Source organism: Magnolia sinica, chromosome 12 (assembly GCF_029962835.1).
Source record: "Magnolia sinica isolate HGM2019 chromosome 12, MsV1, whole genome shotgun sequence".
NCBI classification, from domain to species: Eukaryota; Viridiplantae; Streptophyta; class Magnoliopsida; order Magnoliales; family Magnoliaceae; genus Magnolia; species Magnolia sinica.
In genome coordinates, this window is record NC_080584.1 from 12,018,147 (window position 1) to 12,043,054 (window position 24,908).

General features: G+C 41.2%; 1 protein-coding gene across 1 annotated transcript in view; it reads right to left on the bottom strand.

Annotated features, from left to right (window-relative positions):
• The window catches only part of LOC131220929 (probable LRR receptor-like serine/threonine-protein kinase At1g56140), a 134,848-nt gene that overhangs the window by 102,705 nt on the left and 7,235 nt on the right, over window positions 1–24,908 (bottom strand). Inside the window, exons 4-14 of the mRNA XM_058215877.1 lie at window positions 24,323–24,394; window positions 23,806–23,877; window positions 22,138–22,209; window positions 17,559–17,630; window positions 16,946–17,017; window positions 16,539–16,607; window positions 16,096–16,167; window positions 15,700–15,771; window positions 15,505–15,576; window positions 8,565–8,636; window positions 8,415–8,480 (exon numbers count right to left, since the gene is read on the bottom strand). Coding sequence (XP_058071860.1) covers window positions 8,415–8,480; window positions 8,565–8,636; window positions 15,505–15,576; window positions 15,700–15,771; window positions 16,096–16,167; window positions 16,539–16,607; window positions 16,946–17,017; window positions 17,559–17,630; window positions 22,138–22,209; window positions 23,806–23,877; window positions 24,323–24,394 — 783 coding nt within the window. The remainder of the gene's footprint in view (window positions 1–8,414; window positions 8,481–8,564; window positions 8,637–15,504; window positions 15,577–15,699; window positions 15,772–16,095; window positions 16,168–16,538; window positions 16,608–16,945; window positions 17,018–17,558; window positions 17,631–22,137; window positions 22,210–23,805; window positions 23,878–24,322; window positions 24,395–24,908) is intronic.

The following is a 24,908-nucleotide window of genomic DNA, read 5'->3' on the forward strand; positions in this document are numbered from 1 at the left end:
TACAACCACTAACAGCTACCACACTACAACAACTCCAACTACAAGCCAACAACGGCTACACACAGAAAGAAAAACACAACAAAGCAAAGACGGCCACGACGACAGCTACTCGTCGGAATCAGGAGATGGAGGCGGAGCACCCTTATCCTGCAAGCAACACAGGATAGACTTCAAAGTCCGGGACATCTTCTTGAACTTGTGCTTAACCAAGCCTCGAAGATCCACCATCTCTTGGTGTAAAGCAGCTTGCCCTTCTTCAAGCCGTGTAAGACGGGCATCTCTGGCAACCTGCTCTGCGCCCTGCTCTGGCACCACAGGAGGAGAGCGATCACTCGAATCTTGTGCCCCAATCTCTTCCTCGTCTTGCTCTGCTTCTTCCTCAGACTCCGCACCACCTTCAGCATAACTCTCATCATCACTCTCAGACCCGGCCTCACCCTCAGAGGCAAGCCGACCAGAACCAACCTCCATCAGCTTAAGGGTCCTCAAGTTGATATAGCGAACAGGGACCGGCTTCTCAGCTCCAAGCCTATAGCCAAACTCATGTGCGATCTTGCAAATGAGGCGGCCAAAGGGAAGAGACTCGGTCCGTCTACTCGAACGAGCGATGAGAATAATCTGACGCAGGACGTACGTCGGCACACACAACTTCGCATCCTGCCCCACCTGATATAGAAAATCTACCATCAGGCGCGTACACTCGCTGCGGTTGCTCCACCTGGGATACACATTGAACGTAAAGATGTGGTGAAGCAAACGGAAGTCGTCCGTCATGTGAGAAGCCAAAAGACTCCTATTCGGCTGCGACCAGACGACCACACAAGGATCGGGTGCGACGATCCCTCTCGCGCACACTGTCCACATTCTTCTCGCTGGCATGCACTTCTCCAAGTGGCACCTTCAAGAGTCGGGATATCAAAGCAACATTGACAATTCCAACTCGACCGCTACCACAGGGAATCTTGAACTGCAGAGGATCCAGTGAAGGCTCCAGAATGTTGGCATAGAAGGCCCGAACAGTGCTAGCATTCGCGCGATACTCGCCTTCGAACAAGGGACCCCAACCAGCCCCTTCTAGGCGCTCCAACAAGAAGAACTCTCCAAAGAGCCGCGGATCAACATGAGCCTCAAAAAGGACTCTACGCCCCTCATAGACTCCATGCGACAATTCCGCCAACAAGGTCCTACTAACAGGAGCTCGAGGATCGAGGTCCCGCTTCGTCTGGAACTCGCGCGTGGCGGATGTGCTAGCAGCGGCACCTCTCGGCCTCCGTGCACGGGTTGGGCGGCTCGGCCCGGCTTCATCCACGGGCGCTCTCTTCTTCCCCATCAAGGAAAGAAGGGAAGAAATGGAAAAGATGGCCGTCACAATCTCAAAGAGGGCCATGAGAAATGAGAGAAAGAGAGAAATAGGAAGATGGTGAAGCTTCCACACAACTATGAGCCAAAAAGGGAATGAAAGGGCTCAAATGAGAGGGAAAAATGGAGAAATCAGCAATGGAATAGAAGATTTGAGAATGGGGTGATGGGTTTGCACGAAAATGGAAGGAAGATGAAGATTTGGGAGAGATTTGAGAGAGTTTGGAGAGGTTGTTGAAGAAAAGGAGAGCTTGGAAGAGGGTTTTGTAAAGGAAATAGGTAAAAGGGGTGGTTTTAAAGTGAAACCCGTGGAGGGGTGGGCCACACAAGCCTCATGGACGATCGGCCCGCGTCGGCCCGGCCCGCCTGGCCCGCCGACCGGCGATCCCTCGCCGAACCGGCGATGGCATCGCCGGTCTCTGGACATATCGGCGATGCCTCGCCGATTTGGCGAGGTCCTCCTGGTCCTCCTTGGTCCAAATGATGTGGTTCCCCCCCTGGGTCCCACGGAAAATGCCCCGATTGGCCCCTCGTGTAATTTGAAGTTTATCGGGTCATTCTGACAGAAATCTGATACAAACAGCGATTTCTGGAAGGTTTAAAAATGAATAATGGGAGGGTAGACCATCTACACTCATTAATAGAGGATCTAGAACAGGTTTCGGGTCGCTGTGTGTGATCAGGTAAGGGTACAGACTCGATCTCGGCAAAGGTTTTCAGGAAACTTTCGCCGATAGAAACTACGGAGCACAAACACAAAGCGATGATAGACCCGCACCCAATTACACTATAGTGGTGACAACGTGCGGTGTGTGACCATAACCCAGGTCCGGTTTAATCCAGATCATGCTCTGATACCAACTTGTAACGCCCTGAAATTCGGGGGTCGAGCATAACTCAGCTCCCGAGTTCCAAAACATCACTTATGCAACATAATTAATGAATGATGTATGTTGACTGTATTAGCACATAAACATGGGATAGATTAAGCCAAAACGCAGATATGATTCAGGGGTAAGTGAATAAAGCAAGCGGAAGACTTATAGTAAAATATGTGTACAAGTGTAAGTCCCTGAATTACATATACAACCAGATCGTGTAAAAGTGTTATTCATCAAAATTATAAGTACAAGTTACATCATTTCAGTTCCCAAAATAGTAATCCCATAGATCCCGCGCAACAGACCGAGGCTCGCTAGAACCCGTCTGAAAACTGCATATAGGAGAAGGCAGCCTCGTCGTCATCCAGCTCCCGCTCTGCCTCAGACGTCGCATCCACATCTGCAACATCAGGGCCTAAGACAGAGTCTGGTGGGTGTGTAACACCGCCCCAGAAACGTGGGAGTGAGTGATCAACTCAGTGGAACAATAAGGCACTGGTTAACATGTTATCAGTTCAATCAAACAGTAATGATAAAGCAGGACAATTAAATAAATCCTAAGTACTCTTATTAATGCAAGTATGAATGCGGTATGATGCGTGCCCTCACGCGTACACCCTCAGCGTCTTCATCTTACGTTACGCATGACATCGCCTCAAAGTGCGCCACATCTACAAAGCACATGCAAATGCGGTGCATGAATATGATTACCAAGTTGTTATTAGTCCAATTCATACAGCAAGATTGGGAAGCTAAGATACCTTCCTCATATCACCATCCAACAGTGATCCATACTAGGGTCGTCAATCCTAGACATCTCATACGATCATATAGTTGAGGTCGTAGCAAAGGGCTCGTCACCAATCAATGCACGCCTTTCATGCCCTTACTACCACGGATCGGCTCGTCACCTCCTTGCGGTATCCGGTATGCTCGAGGTCACTACAAAGGGCTCGTCACCAATCAATGTAGGCCGACAAAGACGAATATAGTGTCCCATACCACCATAATCGGCTCACGAGTTTAGTTGCTCACTTTGGTCACTACGGGAGGCTCGTCACCCGGCGTAGGTCGACGGCTCGACCACGGTGTCCCATACCACCATGTCGGCTCATGAGTCTTAGCGGATCGGTACCATGGTTATTAGGATTTCCGGTAAGTTCGGTACCCTAGATTCAAGCAGTAGCGTCCATACATGGTTAACATACACTGGACAATCGGGTTAGTTGACGAACTCGACTAGCACGAGCGCACGTTGAATTGAACGACATAGAGTGCGCAAACACTCCGCGTGGCCAAACCACTGCCGCCAACTCTAATACGACTCGGGTTCGTCTAATGCATCTCACGTGGCGAAAGCAATCTCAACCACGACCAAAGGGTCAATTACCGATTTCCTGGACTAAGGTATAGTCCCAAACATCCTACACTACGACAGAGATTCATATGGAATGTAAAACAGTAATGGAACAACCACTCAGTAATGGAACAACCACTCAAATCATGGTGCATACACATCTGAAGAATATCAACTTAACATAAATGTAAGCATAGGAATGCTTGAATTTAAATAACTTGGAATGTAAATGCATAAGGGAAATCATGCGCATCAATAGGAGTATTGAGAATCACTTCTCAACGCCCACATTTAGTGTAATCAGTTACACGTAGGTCATTCATGCATTTCTACAAACACTTAGCATACAAGGAATAACATACATGACGTATGTTGGAATGCATGCACTTAGACAATTCCCTTTACCAAGGAGTTGTCATACATGCATCTAGCATACATACATGACCAATAATCATGGCAAGCACAAGTGCGTATTTTATACGTATACGGTACTTTATAAATACACTTAGAATACACAAATCTCAATATAGCACATGCATATCAGGAAAGCAATGTAAACATAACATTTGACATGTGAAATCTCATCCATAACAAGAATAAATCACTAACTGGGATTGAAAGCCTTGAAAACCATAACCTATACACTTAAAGTCCGCACCTTAAGCAAAGAAAGAACCGCCGAACTGATTTAGACGAGTTGTCTTCGTCAACGGCGCAAGAATACCCTAAAATAAGGATAGAAATGAGATACAACAACACCAAGTCTAATCTAAGCTCTAACACAGTTTAGTGTTAGGTTTACTTTCCCCAAAAAGAACTCAGAACTCGCCAAGGGAACGATTCAAAGTGAAGGTTCAAAGGTGAAGAAGAACAAGGAAGAATCAAGATGATTCACCAACCAATCTCTCTCACTAACTCTCTCTTTTCCACTCTCTTTCCAAGCTAGGGTTAGAGAAAATTCGTATGGAAATGAGAACTAGGGTTTAAGGACTATATATAGGCCTTAAAATGATGGAAATAACCCCAGGGTCAAGGTATACTTAGGTTATAACCAAAGTACGCCTTTCTCGATCCAACGAAGCACTTCGGGGGACCTATAACCACGAAAGGTCGGACTTAAGCTCACCGACCATGGATCTAGGTCAGGCTGAGTTTTCGTGCCGACCGGCTCTACAGATCACCGTGGCGGACCACACTCAATTCAACGGTCACTAAATCTCATCAGGTCCACAAGCACTAGGATATGCCTGGGCCACCTTCCCTGATCAGAGGGTGAAATTGGGTCAGAATCCAACGGTCAGAATGCTTAAAATCGTCGCGCAAGCGACACGACTCAGATTTCATAAAAAGCTTATTAAATTCCAACCGTTCTCACACTCTTCACTCCGAACTCAACCAAATTGACCCAGAACATCAGATCGACTTGATTTTTGAGGTGAAGACCAAGCCCAACTCAGTGACCGCAACAGCCTAAGATCATCGCCATCGGACTTTCGACGCGCGGTCTAGGTCCGATCCAGATCTTCCAAAAATTCCCCAGAACAACTGGATTTAGCGATGGATCCCAGATTTCAGAGTAACATAGCGCTCACTAATCTGCACGTTTAGAGCCATGCAGATACAATTTAAAGTGATTGATGCGAATTTCACAAGCAATCAAGTAAAGCGCTAATTACCCCAAAAACAACTACTTAAGGAAAGATTAGCACAAAAATTCCAAGGTCGTTACAATTACAGTAAAGGAAGTATTCAAGGAAGTTGTGACTATGTATTATGACAGCGAGGGAACCGTCAATTTAGTAAAAAAAAAACTTGGTGCATCATTTTTGTACTAAACATATTAATATTTGTTATCATTTTATCCAATGGATGCTTAAGGAAGATGGTGTTACTCTCGAGAAGATTCACACAAATGAGAATCTCACAAACATGCTTACGAAGTTGTTCTTGTAGAGAAGTTCAAGTTTTTATTGATTTCTTTGGGCTTGACGAAGAAGAAATGAAGATGGAGTGTGTAAGAGAAGCAATGATGGTGTTACTATGAAGATGAGTAGAGATGGTATAAGCTTAGAGCAGTGGAACTTGAGGATTAAAGCCCACTACCAAAAAACTGAGCAAAGGCCACAGTGGAGATTGTTGATTGAGTGTCTTTAACCTATGCTAGAACAGTGCTTTCAATTTAATCGAAGGATCTATCGATCAAATCGAGAAAACCTTGAATTAACTTTGAAATTCTATATTGTTTGTTGGATGTTTTTGGACGTTATCGATTCGATCGATGATGCGTCGAGTCTTGTCGATTCAATTGATAAACAAATTGATGGAATGCGTAAGTGTAGGTTTGTCTTCTAAATTTAGACAGGGGTATAAATATATATATATATATATATATATATATATATATATCTAATTGCGATTAAGGCAATGAACATAACGTTTTTGAGGCTTTTGAAGGGAGTCGTCTCATGACATGGGTTCCATCTCTTGTAACTTGTTGACTATTTTGGATTGTTCATCACTTTGCATCATGGTTTTTTCCCACAAGAGTTTTTCATGTAAAATTTGTGTGTTCTCTGTGTTTACTTGAGTTTCTTTTCTTCTCTATTATGTGTTTAATTCATCTCTAAGGTTGCTTCCGTTCCCAACACTTATTTGTTGAAAAAAAAAAATAGAAACCAAGATAAGATACTAGAGATGTAAATAACTTATGTGAAGGAACCTACGATCCAAATGAAGTGGGAAATGGGGACTGGTTTTCAAAACTTTTTTTTTTTTTTAATTCTTTCAAATGGAGAAAATGCAGTTTTTCCATGAAAATTGATTTCATTTCCCTTTATTAGGCCATGTTTGTTGGCACACCCAAGTTGATACTTGTTGAGTATGCCAACCAGATCACATATTAAATTGGGAAAATTGACAGTTTATGCTAGGCTAGGAAATGAGACCTCTTTAATTTGTGGAACTGATTCTTCTCACCTAAAAAAGAATCGTGCACATTCACTTGAACCCTCTATTGAGATATATATATATATATATATATATATATATATATATATATATATATATATATATATATATATATATATATATATATAATAGGTACTATGCGCTCGACCTCACAAGACCGTCCCATGAGGTCGAGTTGTGTGGGCCCCACCGTGATGTGTTTTGAACATCTACCACATCAGTCAGATGCACCATTCCATCGTGGACCTAGGTCTCAAAAATCAAGTCAATCCGTGACTTGTGTGGGCCACACCACATACAGAAGTGGGGAGGGGCCGTGCACCATTAAAACATTCATAATCATTTTTTGGGCCCACCGAGATGTGGTTTGCAAATCCAGCCCATCCATTATGTGTGTCCCACTTGGATGAGGGTTCAGACCAAGTTTCAAAGCATTCAAAACTACAGTGGGCCCCACCAAGTGCTTTTATATGTTTTTGGCATGTCTTCACATGATTTTAGATGGTATGGCCCACCTGAGTTCCGTATACGGCTGATTTTTGGGATATCCCATAATTTAGAGGGGACCCATCAAATGCACGGTGTTGATGGTCGACACGCATCACGGTGGGGCCCACACAACTCGACCTCACGAGAGCTTATCGTGAGGTTGAGCGCATAGTACCTTTTCCCTATATATATATATATATATATATATATATATATATATATATAGAGAGAGAGAGAGAGAGAGAGAGAGAGAGACATCTCTATCACTGCTTCTCCCTGGGTTACTCCAAAGTGGTGGTCAAATCAGATTCTCTCCTTGCAGTTAAAGTCATAAATGATGGCGCAAATATGGGGTGAAAATGGAAATACTGGCTCACCAGGATAGAAAGCTTCGGCTTAGAGGGTAGGTTGAGTTTAAACATATATTCAGGGAAGGAAACGCCCCAGCTAATACCGTAGCACGCCTGGGTAGCAATTGCCAATCCCCCTTTTTCTGTATCTATATCACTGACCTCCCTCCCCACCTTAGAGGGCTCCTCTTCCTAGACAAGGTGGGGCTAGGAGCGCTTAGGGTGCCTTAATGTCCTGTTGGTCCCTATCTTTTTTCTGGTTGTCCTTTTCATTGAGTTCCTTAGGATAGACTTCCCCTAGGTCCTTTTTCTCCCGGGGAAGTCCGAATGTATATTTTGGAACATTTTGAATGCTGAATGAAATGGGCAGTCTTTCTGGAAAAAAGAAAAAGAAAAAAACTAGTTGACTTGTGGGGGCCACCATGATGTTTGTGTGACATCTCGTCTATCCAGAAAGGTTGTCCCACCATAAGAATAGGATGCCACAAAAATCAAGATGATCTAAGCATGAAAATGGGATGTTCCACATGAATGTGAACTTTTTATATGATGTTTCATAGTTTTCTATGGTGTACCCCACCTAATAGTTGGATCAACCTGATTTCTGGGGCATCTAATTTTCATGATGGAAAAAGTTTAATGAAGGGGCAAGATGTTGTATAAACTCCATGGTGAGCCTCACATGCAAACTATTTGGGCATACAACTAGTTCCATGTGACCATTACTCACACACACTTCAATGCTCCCACGAGACCATACCATTTGCAGATACTCTTTTCATAAAATAAGTGTTGGGGAGTCATTTGCTCCCGAACACAACATTTCCCCCAAAAATTCTTCTCCCCTTTGCATGGTACCAGAGTTAGGGTTTTCTTTAACCTTAGTTTTATTCTTCTATTCTTTCTCTTCTCTCTTTTACTATCAGAGCTAGGGATTGGAATTCAACTCAATACTGTATCCAAACATGCCTAAGGCTATAAGCTAAATACAAATGAGTTAGATGAACATACATATTAAGAAGTGTATTTCTTTTTTGGGACGGCAATGTACCGGATAAGCTGTTGTTTCCAAGAAACCTGAAAATTGTGATGATGAAATACATACATCAAAGAGACTTATGTAAAGAACATTTTATTGAGGAAAGACCGTTTGATTCTTACAAGTTAGCAAGTGAACTTAGATTGAAGAGCGATGCTGGAATTGGGCCACTTAAATTGTTGAAGCTCAAATCCCTACAAAAGTAAACAACTTAATATGGTAAACAAAAACAAAAGTGAGATGGAATTGCTAAGAAGAAGATTTAGAGATCAAAGGCATGTGACAAGTCCTTTGCATGGCCTACTAGATGAATGGACCAGATTATAATGTGGTGAGGCACAAGACGTGAGCAGGAGTGTGCAAAGCAACAAATGGCGAGCAATGCTACCAAAATTAAGTTGAAGCCTTCGCCAAAAAGTTGAAAGTAAAAACTAAATTTTATCCAAAAATTCAAATGAATGACATTCCAATAATATCCTTTAACTTTTAATATTTATCAAAGCATTCTTGTGACAGTACCAATGGTGAGTAAAAAGTCTAATTTACTCTTATATGGAATTAGGAGAACAAATTAAAGATAGTGCGGAGAATAATGAAAACCACCAAAAATTATCCTAACTAGATATGTTTCTGAAAATCGATTCGATTACTCAAAAGTAGGGCTGTAAATCGAGCCGAGTCGAGTCAAGGTGGGCCAAGCTCGGCTTGACTCGTCCATGTTATACTTGAGTTCGAGCTCAAGCTCGAGCTCGCCCTCGAGCTCATCATTGAAGCTTGGCTTGTTTGCCAAAGCTTTTGAGTCAAGTTCGAGTCGAGCTAGTGGTTCGAGTTGAGTCGAGTTTATCTCGAGTCAAGTCGAGTTTACCTCGGTAGGGTAAGGGAAAGAAAAAGAGGGAATGGGGATGGGTAGGGTTTTTTAGTAAAAACTTTTAAGTTTTAACTTCTTATATATATATATATATATATATATATATATATATATATATATATATACACACACATACATACATATACTCGAGTCAAGCTCGAGCTAGCTTCGAGTCAAGTCGAGTTAAAATACACCATGGTCGAAGTTGGCTTGAACTCAACTCGAGCTTTAGTAAACAAGCTTGACTTGCCTTGAGTCAGCCTTTCGAGCAGAGTCAATTCGAGCTGAGCTGAGCTGAGTTGAACGAGCTTTTCGAGCTAGCTTGACTAGTGTACAGCCCTACTCAAAAGCTAGTCCCATCCCTAATTTAGGTGGATCATATGATTAGAAATAGTGTATAAAAAAATGCTCACCCTCCAAACTACTTCCCACAATATGCTCCACCTGAATTATATATTGTCATGACTTTTGAGCCCCAAGCTTTAAATGTAATTTTAACATCTAATGGTTTGAGTGAATTTCACATAATAATCATGGTACGCTTCCTAAGAAATCAATGGTGGACGCCTTTCTCCCAACTATTTTCTTTGATATGGTGCATCTAAATCAGTAAGCTTGATTTTCTGGTTGTGGTCAATGGATTTCATGGTGGGCCCCATAAAAAATTGGTCTGCATCCCTCTCACAATTGTTTGATGAGATTTTTGGGAGGGAACTGCCTGCAGCACGGGCACGGGTTGGGTACTGCCCAACTAGGACCTCGCTAGAGATGGTCAGTCATGTTAGAGGGTTTTGCGGGCCCCACCGTGATATATATGTTTTATTTGTGTCGTCCATTTGTTTTGACATATTAATTTACTGCATGAGCTAAAAAAAAGGAGATAGATCAAATCCTCAATTGGACCACACCACAGGGATTTATAGCCTACCGTTGAGAACTGTTACAGACCACAGAAGTTTTGGATCAATTTGATATTTATGTTTTCTGTTCATACAGGTCTATATGACCTTATGAACAGGTTGGATGGAAAATAAACATCACCCTAGGCCTTAGGAAGTTTTTAACGTTGAGAGTTCAATCCCCATAGCTTCATGTGGTTGGTCCACTTGATCCTTCAATGTACCTCCTTTTTGGGATCACACCTTAAAATGATCTTTCAAAATAAATAGAAGGTGTTGATAAAACATATAGATCATGGTGGGCTCCATGGGCTTGACCATTCGTCACTACCTAGGTCTTGGTGGGGACAACCTCCCCATCTTAGTCACAGTCAACTAGGAGGCACAACCTACCCATTCTAGCTAGTCAAGGGGACAACATCCCCATCTCAATCATAATTAACCAAGGGCATAGCCTGCCCACCTTAACCAATCAAGAAGACAACTTCCCCATCTCACCCGTAGTCAACCAAGGGCACAACCTGCCCACTCTCACCATCCAAGGGCATGATTTGCCTGCTCAGCCTTCCAGCCAGGGATGCAACATGTCCACATCAGCAGCCCACCACTAAGAGCAATGATATCATGCATCCAACCATAAGCAAATGGAGTCCATCCATTGGACCATGAAAAGGAAATGACCAGTCCTAGATTTGTTTGATATCCAAGTGTCACAACCAGCCGAGGAGTTAGAAGAACTCCAATGCGTGGTAAGTGACCCAGGAGGGACAAAGTACAACTCTAACCCTGATCCTGACCCCGACTAGGCGAAGGAAATAGTGATCAGTTTAGTCCATGATCCTCCACCCATCTCATCAACTTTAGTCGGAAGGGTTGGGAGTCTTAGTTGGACTTTAGACCCCATGACAATTGAATCAGCCAGTGAGTCATCTAAGGGCATCGGTGCTAAAAAAAAAATGCCAATTTAAGTAGCATTCGGGATCTAAAGCTAAGTCAGCCTCAATCTTGGTTTGCAATGCCGACCTATTCTGAATCCCTTGGAGCTAAAATTTCAATATATATATATATATATATAACTTTCAAAATCCAAAAACATCAAATATTTCAGCTTTACAAAACATCAAAACATCCATGAATCTTTCAAAACCTACATGCAATAATCTGGCTAGTTCGTCTATGGAGCCACATGAATTCATGGTCGATATATACGATTTAAAGATCAAGTTAGACTTTAAACTCATGGCTCTAGACATAGTCTAGGATGGGGAAGATGATGACACAACTTCTGAGCTAGATGATCTCCTTAAAAAGTTTGAAACGAAGGCTAACGTTATGGTAGACGACTTCAAGATTATAAACTTGGGAACTTCTAAAGTTCCTCGGGAAGTGCGTGTCGAACAATTGTTATCTCTATAATATAGGTAAAATATGGTAGACTTCCTAACTCTGAGGTTGTCCAATGTCGCGTTCCCATATGAAGGCATGCTTGGACTTGATAAAGAACTTGTAGTGCATTACTAGTTTACTAAGCCTAAAATGAAGCCAATTAAATAAAATCTGAGAAAAACGAAGCCAGAATGGACTCTTAAGGTCCGAGAAGAAGTCATCAAATAATACAATGCGGGATTTTTTGTAGACTCCAAGTACTTGAATGGCTTGCCAACATTGTGTCAGTACTAAAGAAGGATGGCAAGGTTCGAATGTGCATCAACCTCCAAGACCTCAACAAAGCCAGTCCTAAAGATGACTTCCCCCTACCACATATCCACATGCTGGTTGACAACACTATAAGGCACAAGATCTTCTTAAATTCATGGACGGATTCTCAGGCTAGAACCAAATCAAGATGGTTATAGAAGACTGTAAGGAGACTTCATTCATCATACCATGGGGGCCATTTTGTTACAAGGTTATGTCGTTTGATCTAAAGAATGTCAGGGCTACATATCAACAAGCAATGACTGTCTTGTTTCATGACATGATGAACAAGGAAATGGAAGTGTACATAGATGACATGATCGTCATATTTCGTACGGTTGAAGGATACTTTGTAGACCTGAAGAAGCTTTTTAATAGGTTAGAAAAGTCAATCTCCGTCTAAACCCTAAAAAATATGTCTTTGGTGCGAGCGGAGGTAAACTTCTCAGCTTCATAGTCAGTAAGGAAGGCATTAGGGTCGATGAGAGAAAGACAAGGGCTATTATGAAATGCCTCCTCTAAGGAATGAAAAAGAAATTTGAGGCTTTCTCAGAAGGATCCAGTACGTCAGTCGCTTCATCACACAGATCACTCCCATCTATGAGCTAATATTCAAGCTCCTATGGAAGAATTTGTTGAAAGAATGGAATGAATATTGCCAATCTGCTTTTGATAAAATCAAGAAATACCTAATGAATCCCCCAGTTTTAGTGCCACCAACTCCTGGACGACATCTATTGTTATACATATCAGTAGCAGCATACACCATTAGCTATTCCTCAGTCAATATGACGAAATGGGAAGAAAGGAACAAGCAATATATTATTTTAGTTGTAGGTTCACCGACTACAAGACTCGGTATATTCAGTACTCAAGAAAAACATTTCTCACCCTAGTCTGGGCGACTTAATGACTTAGGCAATACATGATTGCATATCCTATCCTCTTTACTCGTATGGACCCATTCAAGTACTTATTCAAAAATTCAGCACTCACAGGAAGAATAGAAAAGTGAATATGACTTCTGTCTAGGTTTAACATCACCTATGTCACTCAGAAGGCAATTAAGAGACAAACTCTTGTCAATTATGTATCTGGCCACTTGTTACTAGATTACCAACCTTTGAAGACCTTTTTCCTAAATCAGGGAAGCCACAATCTTAGGTATAAAGAAGCTACGAGTATTCAGAGATTCACATCTTATCATTAACCAAACCAATGATGATTAGAAAAACCAAGGATGAGAAGTTGATACTGTATCACATATATCTCGAAAAATTAGTCGAGAAGTTCGAAGAAATCACCTTCTCACACATGTCAAGAGTGAATAACCAATTCGCTCGCCACCCTAGCATCAATGCTAGACATTCCTAAAGGAGCTTTAGAATGGGAGCTCACAATAGAGATCCAAGAAGAGCCAATCTTCTGCCTACAAATAGAAGAAGTTGAAGCTGCCCCAAGTAGTAAACCCTAGTACACCGATATTAAGTGTTACATCAAAAGCCAGGAATACCCGAAAGAAGCTACATTAACCGATTGCCGAACCATCTAACGTTTGGCGGGACAGTTTACGATCAGTGGCAAAGTTCTCTATAAGTGATCATTCAACTAAGTCCTTCTTCGATGCATGGAAGAAACCGAAGCTGTAAGAATCATGGAAGAACTCCATGACGAAGTGTGTCACCCACATATGAACAAGCATATGATGGCAAAGAAGATCTTACGTCTCGGCTACTAATGAATGACAATGGAGATAGACTACTATTAACATGTCAAGAAATGCTTCAAGTGTCAAAAACATACAAACCAAATTCATGTCTTGGCATCAGAATTATACAACCTGACTACACCCTGGCCTTTCTCTATGTGGGGTCTCGATATCATTGGAAAGGTGAACTCGAAAGCTTCAAATGGCCATGAGTATAGACTCATGGCAGTCGATTACTTCACCAAGTCGGCAGAAACAACATCTTATACCAATATAACAACATCTCATATGATTAAGTTCATGAAGAATAATCTCATCAACTGATATGGAGTTCTACATACCATTATCACTGACAATGGGACACCCTTCGTCAATAAGAAGATGGATGATTTTCTCGATAAATTCAAGATTCAATGACATCGATCTAGCCCTTATTGTCTTCAGATGGGTCAAAATAGCCAAGAAGACACTCGTCGGAATACTCAAGAAAATGGTCAAAACATATCGAGACTGGTCAGAGATACTTCCATATGCACTCTGGCCTATCAAATGACTATATGATCTATTGCATGCACAACTCCTTTCGAGCTTATATACGGAATCTAGGTAGTTCTACCAGTCGATATAGAAATTCCATCACTACGAGTATTGTTGGAAAGTAGAGTTGAGGAATGGGAGTTGCAACAAGCCAAATACGATCAATTGTACATTGCAGACGAAAAGCACATGTGTGCACTAAGTCACTCCCAATGCTATCAGAAAAAAGATCGTTTGGGCTTACAACAAGAGAGTCCGAAAGAGAAACTTCAAAGTGAGTATCATGGTCATAAAGAGTGAAAATAAAGGGTCAAATCAAATAAGAGTGAAAATAAACAAATAATAATAATAATAATAAATTAATTAAATTAAATTAAATTAAAAAAATTTTAAAAATGAAATTTATATAGGACATTTGCAAAAGCCAAAGATCTACGATGTACATCTAATGGTCTGTAGTACATGCTATAAATACAAAAAGTGATCTAAATAAAGGGTTAAATAAAAAAATAAAAAATAAAAAAATAAAAAATAAAAAAAGGGGGAGGAAATAATATAGGACCTTCGCAAAAGCCAAAGATCTACGATATACGTCCAAAGGTCCTCCTAACCATTAGGGGAGTAGAGAGGTCTTATCACCCATCTGATTTTATGGTTAAGATGGCCCTAAATCATGATCGATGGTTTGGATCATATAAAGAATAGGTCAGATGGACATAATCTATGATTTATTATTTTTCCATTTCTCTCTCTAAAACTCTTGGAGTTACAAGATACCATCCCATCCCTATTTAAAGAGAATGGCTGGAGTTTGGGTAGGGCTGAAAATTTATCCAGTCTCATCCGAACCTCACAATCTCTAGTTTGAAGTCCAATTTAAACCTCAGAGTTTGAAATTCAATTTTAAACCGCAAAGGGAAATCAGAAAGGATAAAGGAGGAAAACTTATATGGGACCCATCCATTAGTGGTTGATCACTAGTGGGCCCCATAGGCCACGTCCAACACATCAAGCATTTATGAACTTCATTCCCGTATAGCATGCACCATACACCGGACCAACATCTCATCTGCTCTTCCATGGATGGGCCACTTGCACAAAATTGTTGTGATTGGGCTATCCTAACCATCTTTAAAATGAACCCTCTTCTCACTAAACGTCAATAGTTACTAACTTATGATGATGCAAGCAGTGTGATTATTGGACTATGGACAATTCACTACCAAATGAACAGTTTTGATCTCATTCACTTATGCCCCATGTAATCCATTGACTAAAGGCACTGGTTCCACTCCCGTTATATACACTGCAAATGTTTAATGATTGAACCAAACATAATTAGAAAAACTCACATATGCTTCAATGATTGAAGATTTTCAATGGTGGACGGGATAGTGCCAAAAAGCATATTGTTTTTTAGGACTCTGTAGAGAAAGCATAAAAGTAATATGAGTATGTCATTTTAACTTTCTAGGCATGAATGAAAAAAGAAAAATATAATCTAACAGATTAGTATTACTACACATGCTGAGATCATATGCCCTTACAAGATGCGTAAAGATGTCATATTCTCAATAAAATTCAACGAGGAGCTCCCATTAGACACATCACTGAGCCTCCTGTACGAGTACATGCATGGTTAGTTAAGGCCACGTTTGGAGAAAAACAATTCACGATTTTCAAGAGTTTTACTTTAAAAATCAAAATGATTGTTGCCTGGATACAAAAGAGCTACTTCTTTCCTGTAGAACACAGGAGATCCCACTCCGTGATTTTTGGAAATTCTACTTGGGGTGTGTTTAGTTTCGCCAAATGTCATGAAATTTCACAATGTTTGGTGCAACCAAACACACTCTTAGAGCACAAATTCCAATATCAAAATTTAGTAATGTGAAGGAAGGCTATAAGAAGATTATTACAAGTTAATGAACACTGACACTCACAAATAGTTCAGTGAGGTCAAATTAGCAACACTGGATGGTATGGGACCCTCGAAAGCATTGCCTTGCATACCCCTGCATCAACATTTTCAGCATTACAAATACTCTTTAAAGAAGTATAGCATGGCGCGTATCAAGAAAATGAGATCTGCTAAGTGCACTCACTATGCTACTCACATAGTAGGTCCCACTTGCAGGTAAAAAAAAAAAGGCCAGTTGTCCACATTTAACGTACACGTGTCCCACTAGATGACCGATCATTGAACATGGTGGAAATTCCTATCCACATTCAGAACAGCATGTGGCACCAAACCTACTTTGAGTGTGGATAGAATTCCTGTCCACCCACCAATGGATGGCGGGAGACTTTGTTACGCAATCCCATGCCTACCAAATGAGAAAGATAGGAGTTATTATCAGTATAGAACTCGTAAGTACTAGCTTACAAATCAGTGAGATCCCAACTCCCAATGAAATCAGGTATTATTCCTGTGAAGTTGTTATCAGATGCCGACCTGAAATCCAATCATATTTTCCACCGCAAATGCGGATATTATTAAATCAAGGGATAAGAAAAGATAGACATGGCATACAAGTAACAAAAATTGAACCATCCGAAATCATGGGCCCCACAGTAGATGGGTCATAATCCAAAAATCAGATCAATCAAATGATCCTGAGCTCTGGATAATAGGCATTAGGATCTGTTGTATTCAGACCATTGGGAATTTTTCCATTTTAATGCCCATTGGATTGCACACCATAAGTTGTACTAGTGTTAGTTCAAGAGAAATCAAAGGTGGGGCCTGCGATTTTGATGGCTTCCATGTGGCTTATAATCACGAGCTCTTACAAGGCATTCAGATTTCTCAAGCGGGCAAATGTTGAAGGAATCTGGCCGCTTAGCCCGCAGCTATCAATGGATCTGTGAAAATCAAGCATAGATCATGAATCCAGTTGTACAATTTCTTATGCTATTATGAGTTAGAGGAAAAAGTAGCTGACCATTGAGTTATATTTTTAAAATGGTCAAAGCAGTTAAAATGACTGAAAGGGTACTTTGAAAAGCCATGTAAATGCAAACAAAGCGTCCAGGGAAGGGAATATTACTCATTCCAACAACCACTCAAGGCTAACATTTTGCTGCTACCATACCATCGTAAAAAAAAATAATATAATAATACTAATAATAATAATAATAATAAATCACTATTCTCATGGTGGATCCCACCTGTAAGAAGGTTGGATGTAATTCACTGGGTGGACAGTAACTTATGATTCAGCCGGTTGGACTAAAAAGCTTCTCAGAAAGAAAACTAAAAGAAAATAAACGGAAAAATAAAAAAATAAAAAAATTTACATATTAATCTCCATAAATTGGGTGGCAAATTTGAAATTCCAAATGCATCATATGATATTTCTGAAGAAGAATAATTAAATATAATAATAATAATAAGAGAAGTTACAGTGATTGCAGACTTGTCAAATTCCCCAGCTCAGGTGGGAGCGAACCAGTGAAGTTGTTTGAGCCTATATTCCTGAAAATGAAAAAATAATAATTAATTAATTAATCATTTCATAACCAAAAGCACCCTGTTTTGGCCTGAAATCAGAACGATAATCTTCATCAATTTTCCGTCATTTGAGAACTGGACACACAGATGGAAGTATGCTAACTTGTGGTGCAGCCAAACCTTTCCCGCCAACGTGTTGTTTGTGCAGAACATCCGTACATGCTAATGTCAGGTCCTATGATGAAGGGGAGCGGATTAGGTGCGGCCTGCCCCACCCAAGATGATGAGGTCCTTACCCTGAGGCCATATTGATGTATGTATTCTACATCCATGCCATCCATCAGTTTGACAGATCATTTTATGGCATGAACCTAAAAATGAAGCAGATCCAATTCTGAGGTGGACCATACAATAGGAAATGGTTATGATTGACCATTAATGGATGGCATAAGTTTTGGATCAAGCAGGTTTATGTGACCTTATCAACAGGTTAGATGGAAAATAAACACTATGGAAACATTATAGTGGCCCTAGTAAGTTCTTAATAGTGGGGCCTTCAATCATCACTGTTTCCTACGGTATGGTCTGCTTGAAATTTGGATCTTCTTCAATTTTAGGCTCATGACCTAAAATGATCCTAATCCGCAGATGGATGGTGTGGATATAGATTACATACATCAAGGTGGGCCCTGTGGTAAGGGCCGCACTGTCCTCGGTGAGGTTGGGGCCACACCTACCCCTTGATGATGATGATCATCTAGCTCAAACAATCAGATGGGTCCGTCATTAGGTTGGCCATGCCTAGATGTTGAGTCACCATCGCTTATCCACTCATTCCAACGGTGCAGCCCACCTGTTGACAGGACACGGATTGCCGCTCGGACGGTAATCCGTCCGGGCAGGGTTCTGTGGGACCCACCGTGATGTAAGTTTTTTATCCACGCCGTTCAACTATTTTCTCAGCTCATTTTAAGATATGAACCAAAAAATGAGGACGGTCCAAGGCTTAAATGGACCACAAAGTGGGGATTTAACGTCCACATTAAAAATTTCTTGAGAGCTGGAGAAGTTTCGGATCAAGCTGATATTTGTGTTTTCACTTCATCCGCATCTAAATGACCTTATGAATGGTTGGATGGTAAAATAACATCACGTTGGCCCTTAGAAAGGTTTCAACGGTGGTTGTCATTATCAGTGCAGCTTCCTTTGGTGTGGTCCATTAGAGCTGTTTACCTGCATCATTTTTAATATAATATCTTTAAATGATCTGAGAAAATCATTGAACGGCGTGGATAAAACACTTACATCAAGGTAGGACCCACAGAGCCCTGCCCGGACGGATAATCATCCGGGCGGGGTAGGACGCAATCCGCGTCCCTGTTGACAGGTCTGGCCTGATTTCTGTGCCAGGTATCTTCATGGTGGAGCCTACCATTTTGAATGGTGTCGATTCCCCAGTGATATGTTGGCTGGTAAGACGTGGCTTCATAACAAGATGTACTACACCACCTGAATAATTCAGACCGTTCATCTAGAAGCTCCCACCGTAGATGGCCCATCTGGAGAATATATATATATATATATATATATATATATCTGTGTGTGTGTCCTCGCCCATTCATATCAGCAATGATGATCCCCAACCAATGAAATTATTTTCATAACGAGCTTATACTATGAAAGATTCTAGATGAACGTTCTGGATCATCATGTGCTGAGGAGAAAGAAGGTACAGCTGGGAAGAGAGTTTGAGAGCTATGGGCATGCGCCCAGCAACTCTACAACATAACTTACAGGTAGCTCAATCCAAACCGTCCAAACAGTGGGACCCACTGACGAAAGATACATCCCTCTAAGCAGATTGATTAAATCATCCTGAACTTTGATCAATTTGTATTTTCATTTCAAACTATTGACTATTTTTCATCTCAATCTCAACCATCTACTAGTGTTCATCAATCAATCAGCCAGTGAGAATCATCTGTCCAATGTGGGTTTTAGGTGACCCATATAAAGCAGGCCCATGATGCTTGACGTACATTTATGCCACATGTCCCATGGTGGTGTGTATGCATATGATCATCACGATGCCTGAGGAAGATAGAGAAAGTCCTTCCAAGCGGTTTGGTAAGGTCAATAACATAGGCATCGATGGCCCTTGTAGTGTCTCAGGTACGGATGAATGTTTATGAACTTCCGATCACTAATGGTGTTCTAGTATAATTTTAAGTAGTCATGTATACTTATTTTTCTAGCATGGATAAATGGAAAGAGATTCATTAAACCGGAGACGATGAAAATTTCATCTCCGACGAGAGATCATAGTGATGGGATGAATCCTAACCGTTCCTGTATAAGAGTTCTATGCAGTTCTCAGGAGCGGATTGCGTGCAGAGTAAACGCATTATGGCATAGTGAGTAAACTTTGCGTGGCTACTATGGATGTATGTAATAAAATAATGATTTTATAAAATATAATATAATATATTATAAAGTTTTGTAAAAAAGTTTTTTTGGGGGTTTTGAGAATAATCCCTCGTGAGAAAGGGAAGAGAAGATTTTGTAGTTTAAATGAAAATAGTGGAATACCTTATTATTTACCTACATAGTCCATGGACCATGGAACTTGCGTCTGGAACACCCGTCCGCGCGCACTCACGCTCGATCACGGGCTCGGTGTGAGGGCGTGGGTATGGGCAAGTGAGGCAGTGTGGCTGTAGAGGCACACGTCCGCATCATGTTACAGAGGGTCGCTCCTTCACGACCTTACACGAACCGGAGCGAGACATGTGCGAGTCGCGGTGTGACTAAGTGGCTAAGGTGGATGAGTCTTTGAAAGAAAAAGTAAAGGACTAAATGAGAGTCCCTCAGTATATATAGATGCTGAAATATGACTATTGCAGCAGATGTGTAATAGCTATTCCATAAGTGCAAAAGTCTTGGTATAACTGCTGCATGGCTAGCTCAATAGCCAGAAAACGGCTAGCCAGCTCTCACAACAGTCAGCATGCAGCTGCTGTTATGAGTCATGCACAACAGTCAGAAAACAGCTAGTTTTTCAACGGCTAGAATTGGCTTAATGGAAATTAATTCCATGGACCATAACCCCCACCCACAAAAGCCTATATAAACAGGGCTTGGATGGATTTCCAAACCATCACTCAACCCACTCCAGCAGACCCATATGAACTGAGCTATAGCCACTCCTCTCCTATACTCCAATGACTCTAACAACAATAGTAAGGTTAAACCATTGCTTGAAAAACAGACCAATGGTATGATTTAGAACGCTTCAATTAAACCAATGGCTGAAGAACTAGAAGAACAGACCAGTGCAGTGGTCTTACTCAGAAATCTTCTTATATCCTTTCTTTTTAGGATTTTTCTTTTTTTCTATATTTCTGCTAGACTTTGTAATAGAGTTCCAGTAGTGGGCATTCGTGTTTGCCAAACGCAGACCCACATCAGACTCGTCGTATCCTACAAGTGATTTGCTTGTAGCCTTTTAACATACTCAATTCACTCGAGTAGAGGCAAATAACGCTTTAAGGACAACATCCCAAACATGCTTCAGCATGTCCGTATTTCAAATCATTTGGATTTTCGGTTTTCATATTTTACAGAAAAAATACTATTCTGTAAATTTTTGTAACAATGTATGTGTCTTATACATACAATTCATCCATATTTTCAAATCATTTTAGGACATCAACGCAAAATTGAAGTACATCCAAAGTTCTATTGGACCACACCAGATGAAACGGTAGGTATAATCATTTCCACGGTCGAAACCTTTTTAGGGTCTACAGTGATGTTTATTTTTCATCCAAACTTTCCACGAGGTCACTAGGAGAGACATGGATGAAGGTTAAAAAAATATATATCAACTTGATTTAAAATTTGTATGGCTCCCCAGAAGCTTTCAATGGTCGGCGTTCAATTCACTCTGTTTACTGTGGTGTTGTCTACTTGAGCTTTGAATATATTTAAATTTTGGGATCTTGCCCTAAACTTAGATGATAAAATGGATGGCCGCTGTGGATAAGACATATACATAATGGTGGGCTCCACATAGTTTACTCAGTATACTATCTGCCTCTACGGTTCTCTCTTTAGAGTACACGTGACCAACATGTGGTGATCAGTACTGTTGATCATGTAAGCTACCGTGGGGATGAGCTATAAGCCAAATTTCAGAGTGATTGGATAATGGTTAAACGTGACTGCTAACCACTCCTTTTATAGGCCACTTATCAGACAGCTAACAGTCCGCTACCCCATATATGGGATGGCCCGATAGGACAATGGTTCCGATCACAACATCTTTGCCACGTGCTACATACTGGCATTCCCCTTTTTAAAAAATGGTGCACAAAATTTACTAAAATCTGATCAATGATTTCTGCACTACATCCTTAAATGGTTAGGATCATCCTGTCATTGTAATTTTTCGTCTATAGTTCATTCATGGAGCCTTACGATGAATAAGTGGTTCAAATCATCACACACTTCATTATGAAGGATATCTTACAAGGAGATTAGATTCCGAAGGTTTCCCAGCTCTTTGGGGATGCTCCCTGATATGGCATTCATTCCAACGGAACTGTGAGAGAGAGAGAGAGAGAGAGAGAGAGAGAGAGAGTAAAAATAAAAATTCAAAGCAAATGTTAGAGTCATAGTAAGCTGCACCATAAATCAGACCCATATATCTCAATCCGGACAGTGCAAAGTGTGCCCCATCAGGCTATATGTAAATTTGATGGTGCAGATTAAGGTATATATGTGTGTGTGTGTGTGTGTGTAGGATGAATTTGGTTGCAAATATAATCTACCATGTGATGTAGATTATCATATAATTCATCGATAAATACCAGGGTGATTGCACCAATAAAATGGTGCGGGCATGATCCTTGTCTTTCATGTGAGGGTCCCAGGCTATAGTTTCAGACTATGTGAGAGTTGCTATTTAACAAATACAACTATCCAATCATATGATCAAATCAATTGTCAGCCCATAGTGGGACCCACAAAATGAAAGGTTGACTACACTCATACCTTGCTGGACTTGCCCAACCATAATTTTGAACATCCACACGTGTATAGAGCCATGTCCATCTATACACAAGCACAGTTTTGAACATTGCATAGGTTCGCAGATCCGACCTTTCTATAAGGTGGACCTCACTGATTAGATCTTCTGGATCAAAAATCATGTACCTTTACTCTTCAAGTGGCCAGTGTACAAAACAAACTTCTAGCTAAATCAATTTTTATCCAGCCATCCATTCGTTGTGTGTCGGCCCCAGCTGGAAAAGGCCTTTCCATCCTACACGTATGCCATTGTGAGACATGTGATTGCATATAGACGGATGAGATTTGTATTCTTCGTTTGTTGTGCCCTCGAGATCAGTTTGTGACAGGCCAAATGAGGCTGATCAGATAATCCTAACCATTCAACTGGAGGCCTCCAACGGACGGTTAGAAAGAAACTGCTCAGTTTTCAAAGTTCAACGGTTGGAAAATTACCTCTCACCGACTTCAGGAATCCATAATTAAGACGGTCAGCAGATGGTTAACCAGTTCCTAGCCACCAATTGGAGGCATTGGTTGTACTTTTATTTATAGCCGTCTATTCCCATCCTCAAAAGTCCTTGAAATCGTTGGTTACGATCATACAGACTGCTATGGTCTGTTTCGGCAAGGCACATTTCAGGCCAGGGCCAGCAGATCAACCATAGGATAGATCATGTATGAAAATGTAAAGCTTTTTAAGATACAACTGATTGCACCGGATTCAAACTACTGTTACAGTTAACCGCCCCTTTGAAAGTGGTGATGACTCTTTCGGATACCACGTGTTACTCATGTGGAGCTATCCAGACCATCCAAATTGTGGGAAAACTGTGGATGGAGTATATATCTAAAATCCAGATGATAAAGTAATCCTAGCCGTCCAAGTGATGGTCACCGGGTGAACGATTAAAATTAAATTAACGAGTGTTCCAAATTCAAAGGGAAAAGTCAGATGGATCCTATCAAACTCTTGGTGTAATTTTTCCCCCGTGTATGCTGCATCCATGAATGTTTCAGAGATTTGGATGGTCTGGATCGCCCTACGACCATGCCACGTGGACGGTTAACGAGTGATAAGTAATAGCAACAGCAGATATTTGACTGTGGGAGAAATTCCAATACTTACAGGTAGCTCAAGTTCCTTAAATTGCCGATGGATGCTGGCAAGGGACCCGTCATGTAATTTACTTGGACATCCCTGCAATATATACAGAGAACACTTGTTAACGGTTGGAAAATTAGATCTGACCGACTTCAAGGGGTCAACACTGTTACAGTTAAGTGGTGGTGGCTCATTCACATACCATGTGGCACTCATGTGCAGCTATCCGGACCATCCAAATTGTGAGGAAACTGTGGATGGAGCATATATCTAAAATCCAGCTGATAAAGTAATCCTAACCATCCAATTGATGGTCACCGGATGAACGATTAAAAGTAAATTAATGGATGTTCCAAATTTAAAGGAAAAGTTAGATGACTCCTATCAAGCTCATGGTATAATTTCTTTTTCCTTGTGTATGCTGCATCCACAAATGTTTCAGAGATTTGGATGGTCTGGATTACCCTACAGCCATGCCACGTGGACTGGTATCGAGTGATAAATAACAGCAACACGCCGTGGTAAAATTTTAGATACTTACAAGTGGAGCATGCTCGTTATGTTGCCGATGAACGCTGGAAAGGGACCCGTTATGTTATTATCTGACACATCCCTGCAATAAATATAGAAAACACTAGGTGATCACGTGTGACACGTGTACAAGATAAAGCCGCTCATCAGGTGGGGGCCCACCACATGAGTTGATCCATTGGATTTCTGAGCCAGGTAACAAAATGTGGCCCAATTGAGTGAACGTAGGACTCAGTAGGACTATGGTTAATAAGTTTAGCCTGGCTTTGCATGTAATAGACTCAAGGGTCAGGCCTGGCCCAAACATTACAAAACCCGGGCTGAAGCCAACTCAAGGCCTGGCCCATTGACAGCCCGACCTGACCCGGCCAGATATTAAGAACATTAGGCTTGACCACCCAGCCCATTTACTAAACAGGCCCAATCTTTCAAACACGTGCTGAGTCCCGACTTACTTGCACTCTGCCTATGGATAGATGAATCAGATGAGTTAAATGCGACTTGTCTGAGTTATTTAGACTCAGTCCAACCCATCCAGTTCGACACCATGAGTCACCCCGGACTGGGTCGAGTCAGGCTGATTCACTTCCAACTCA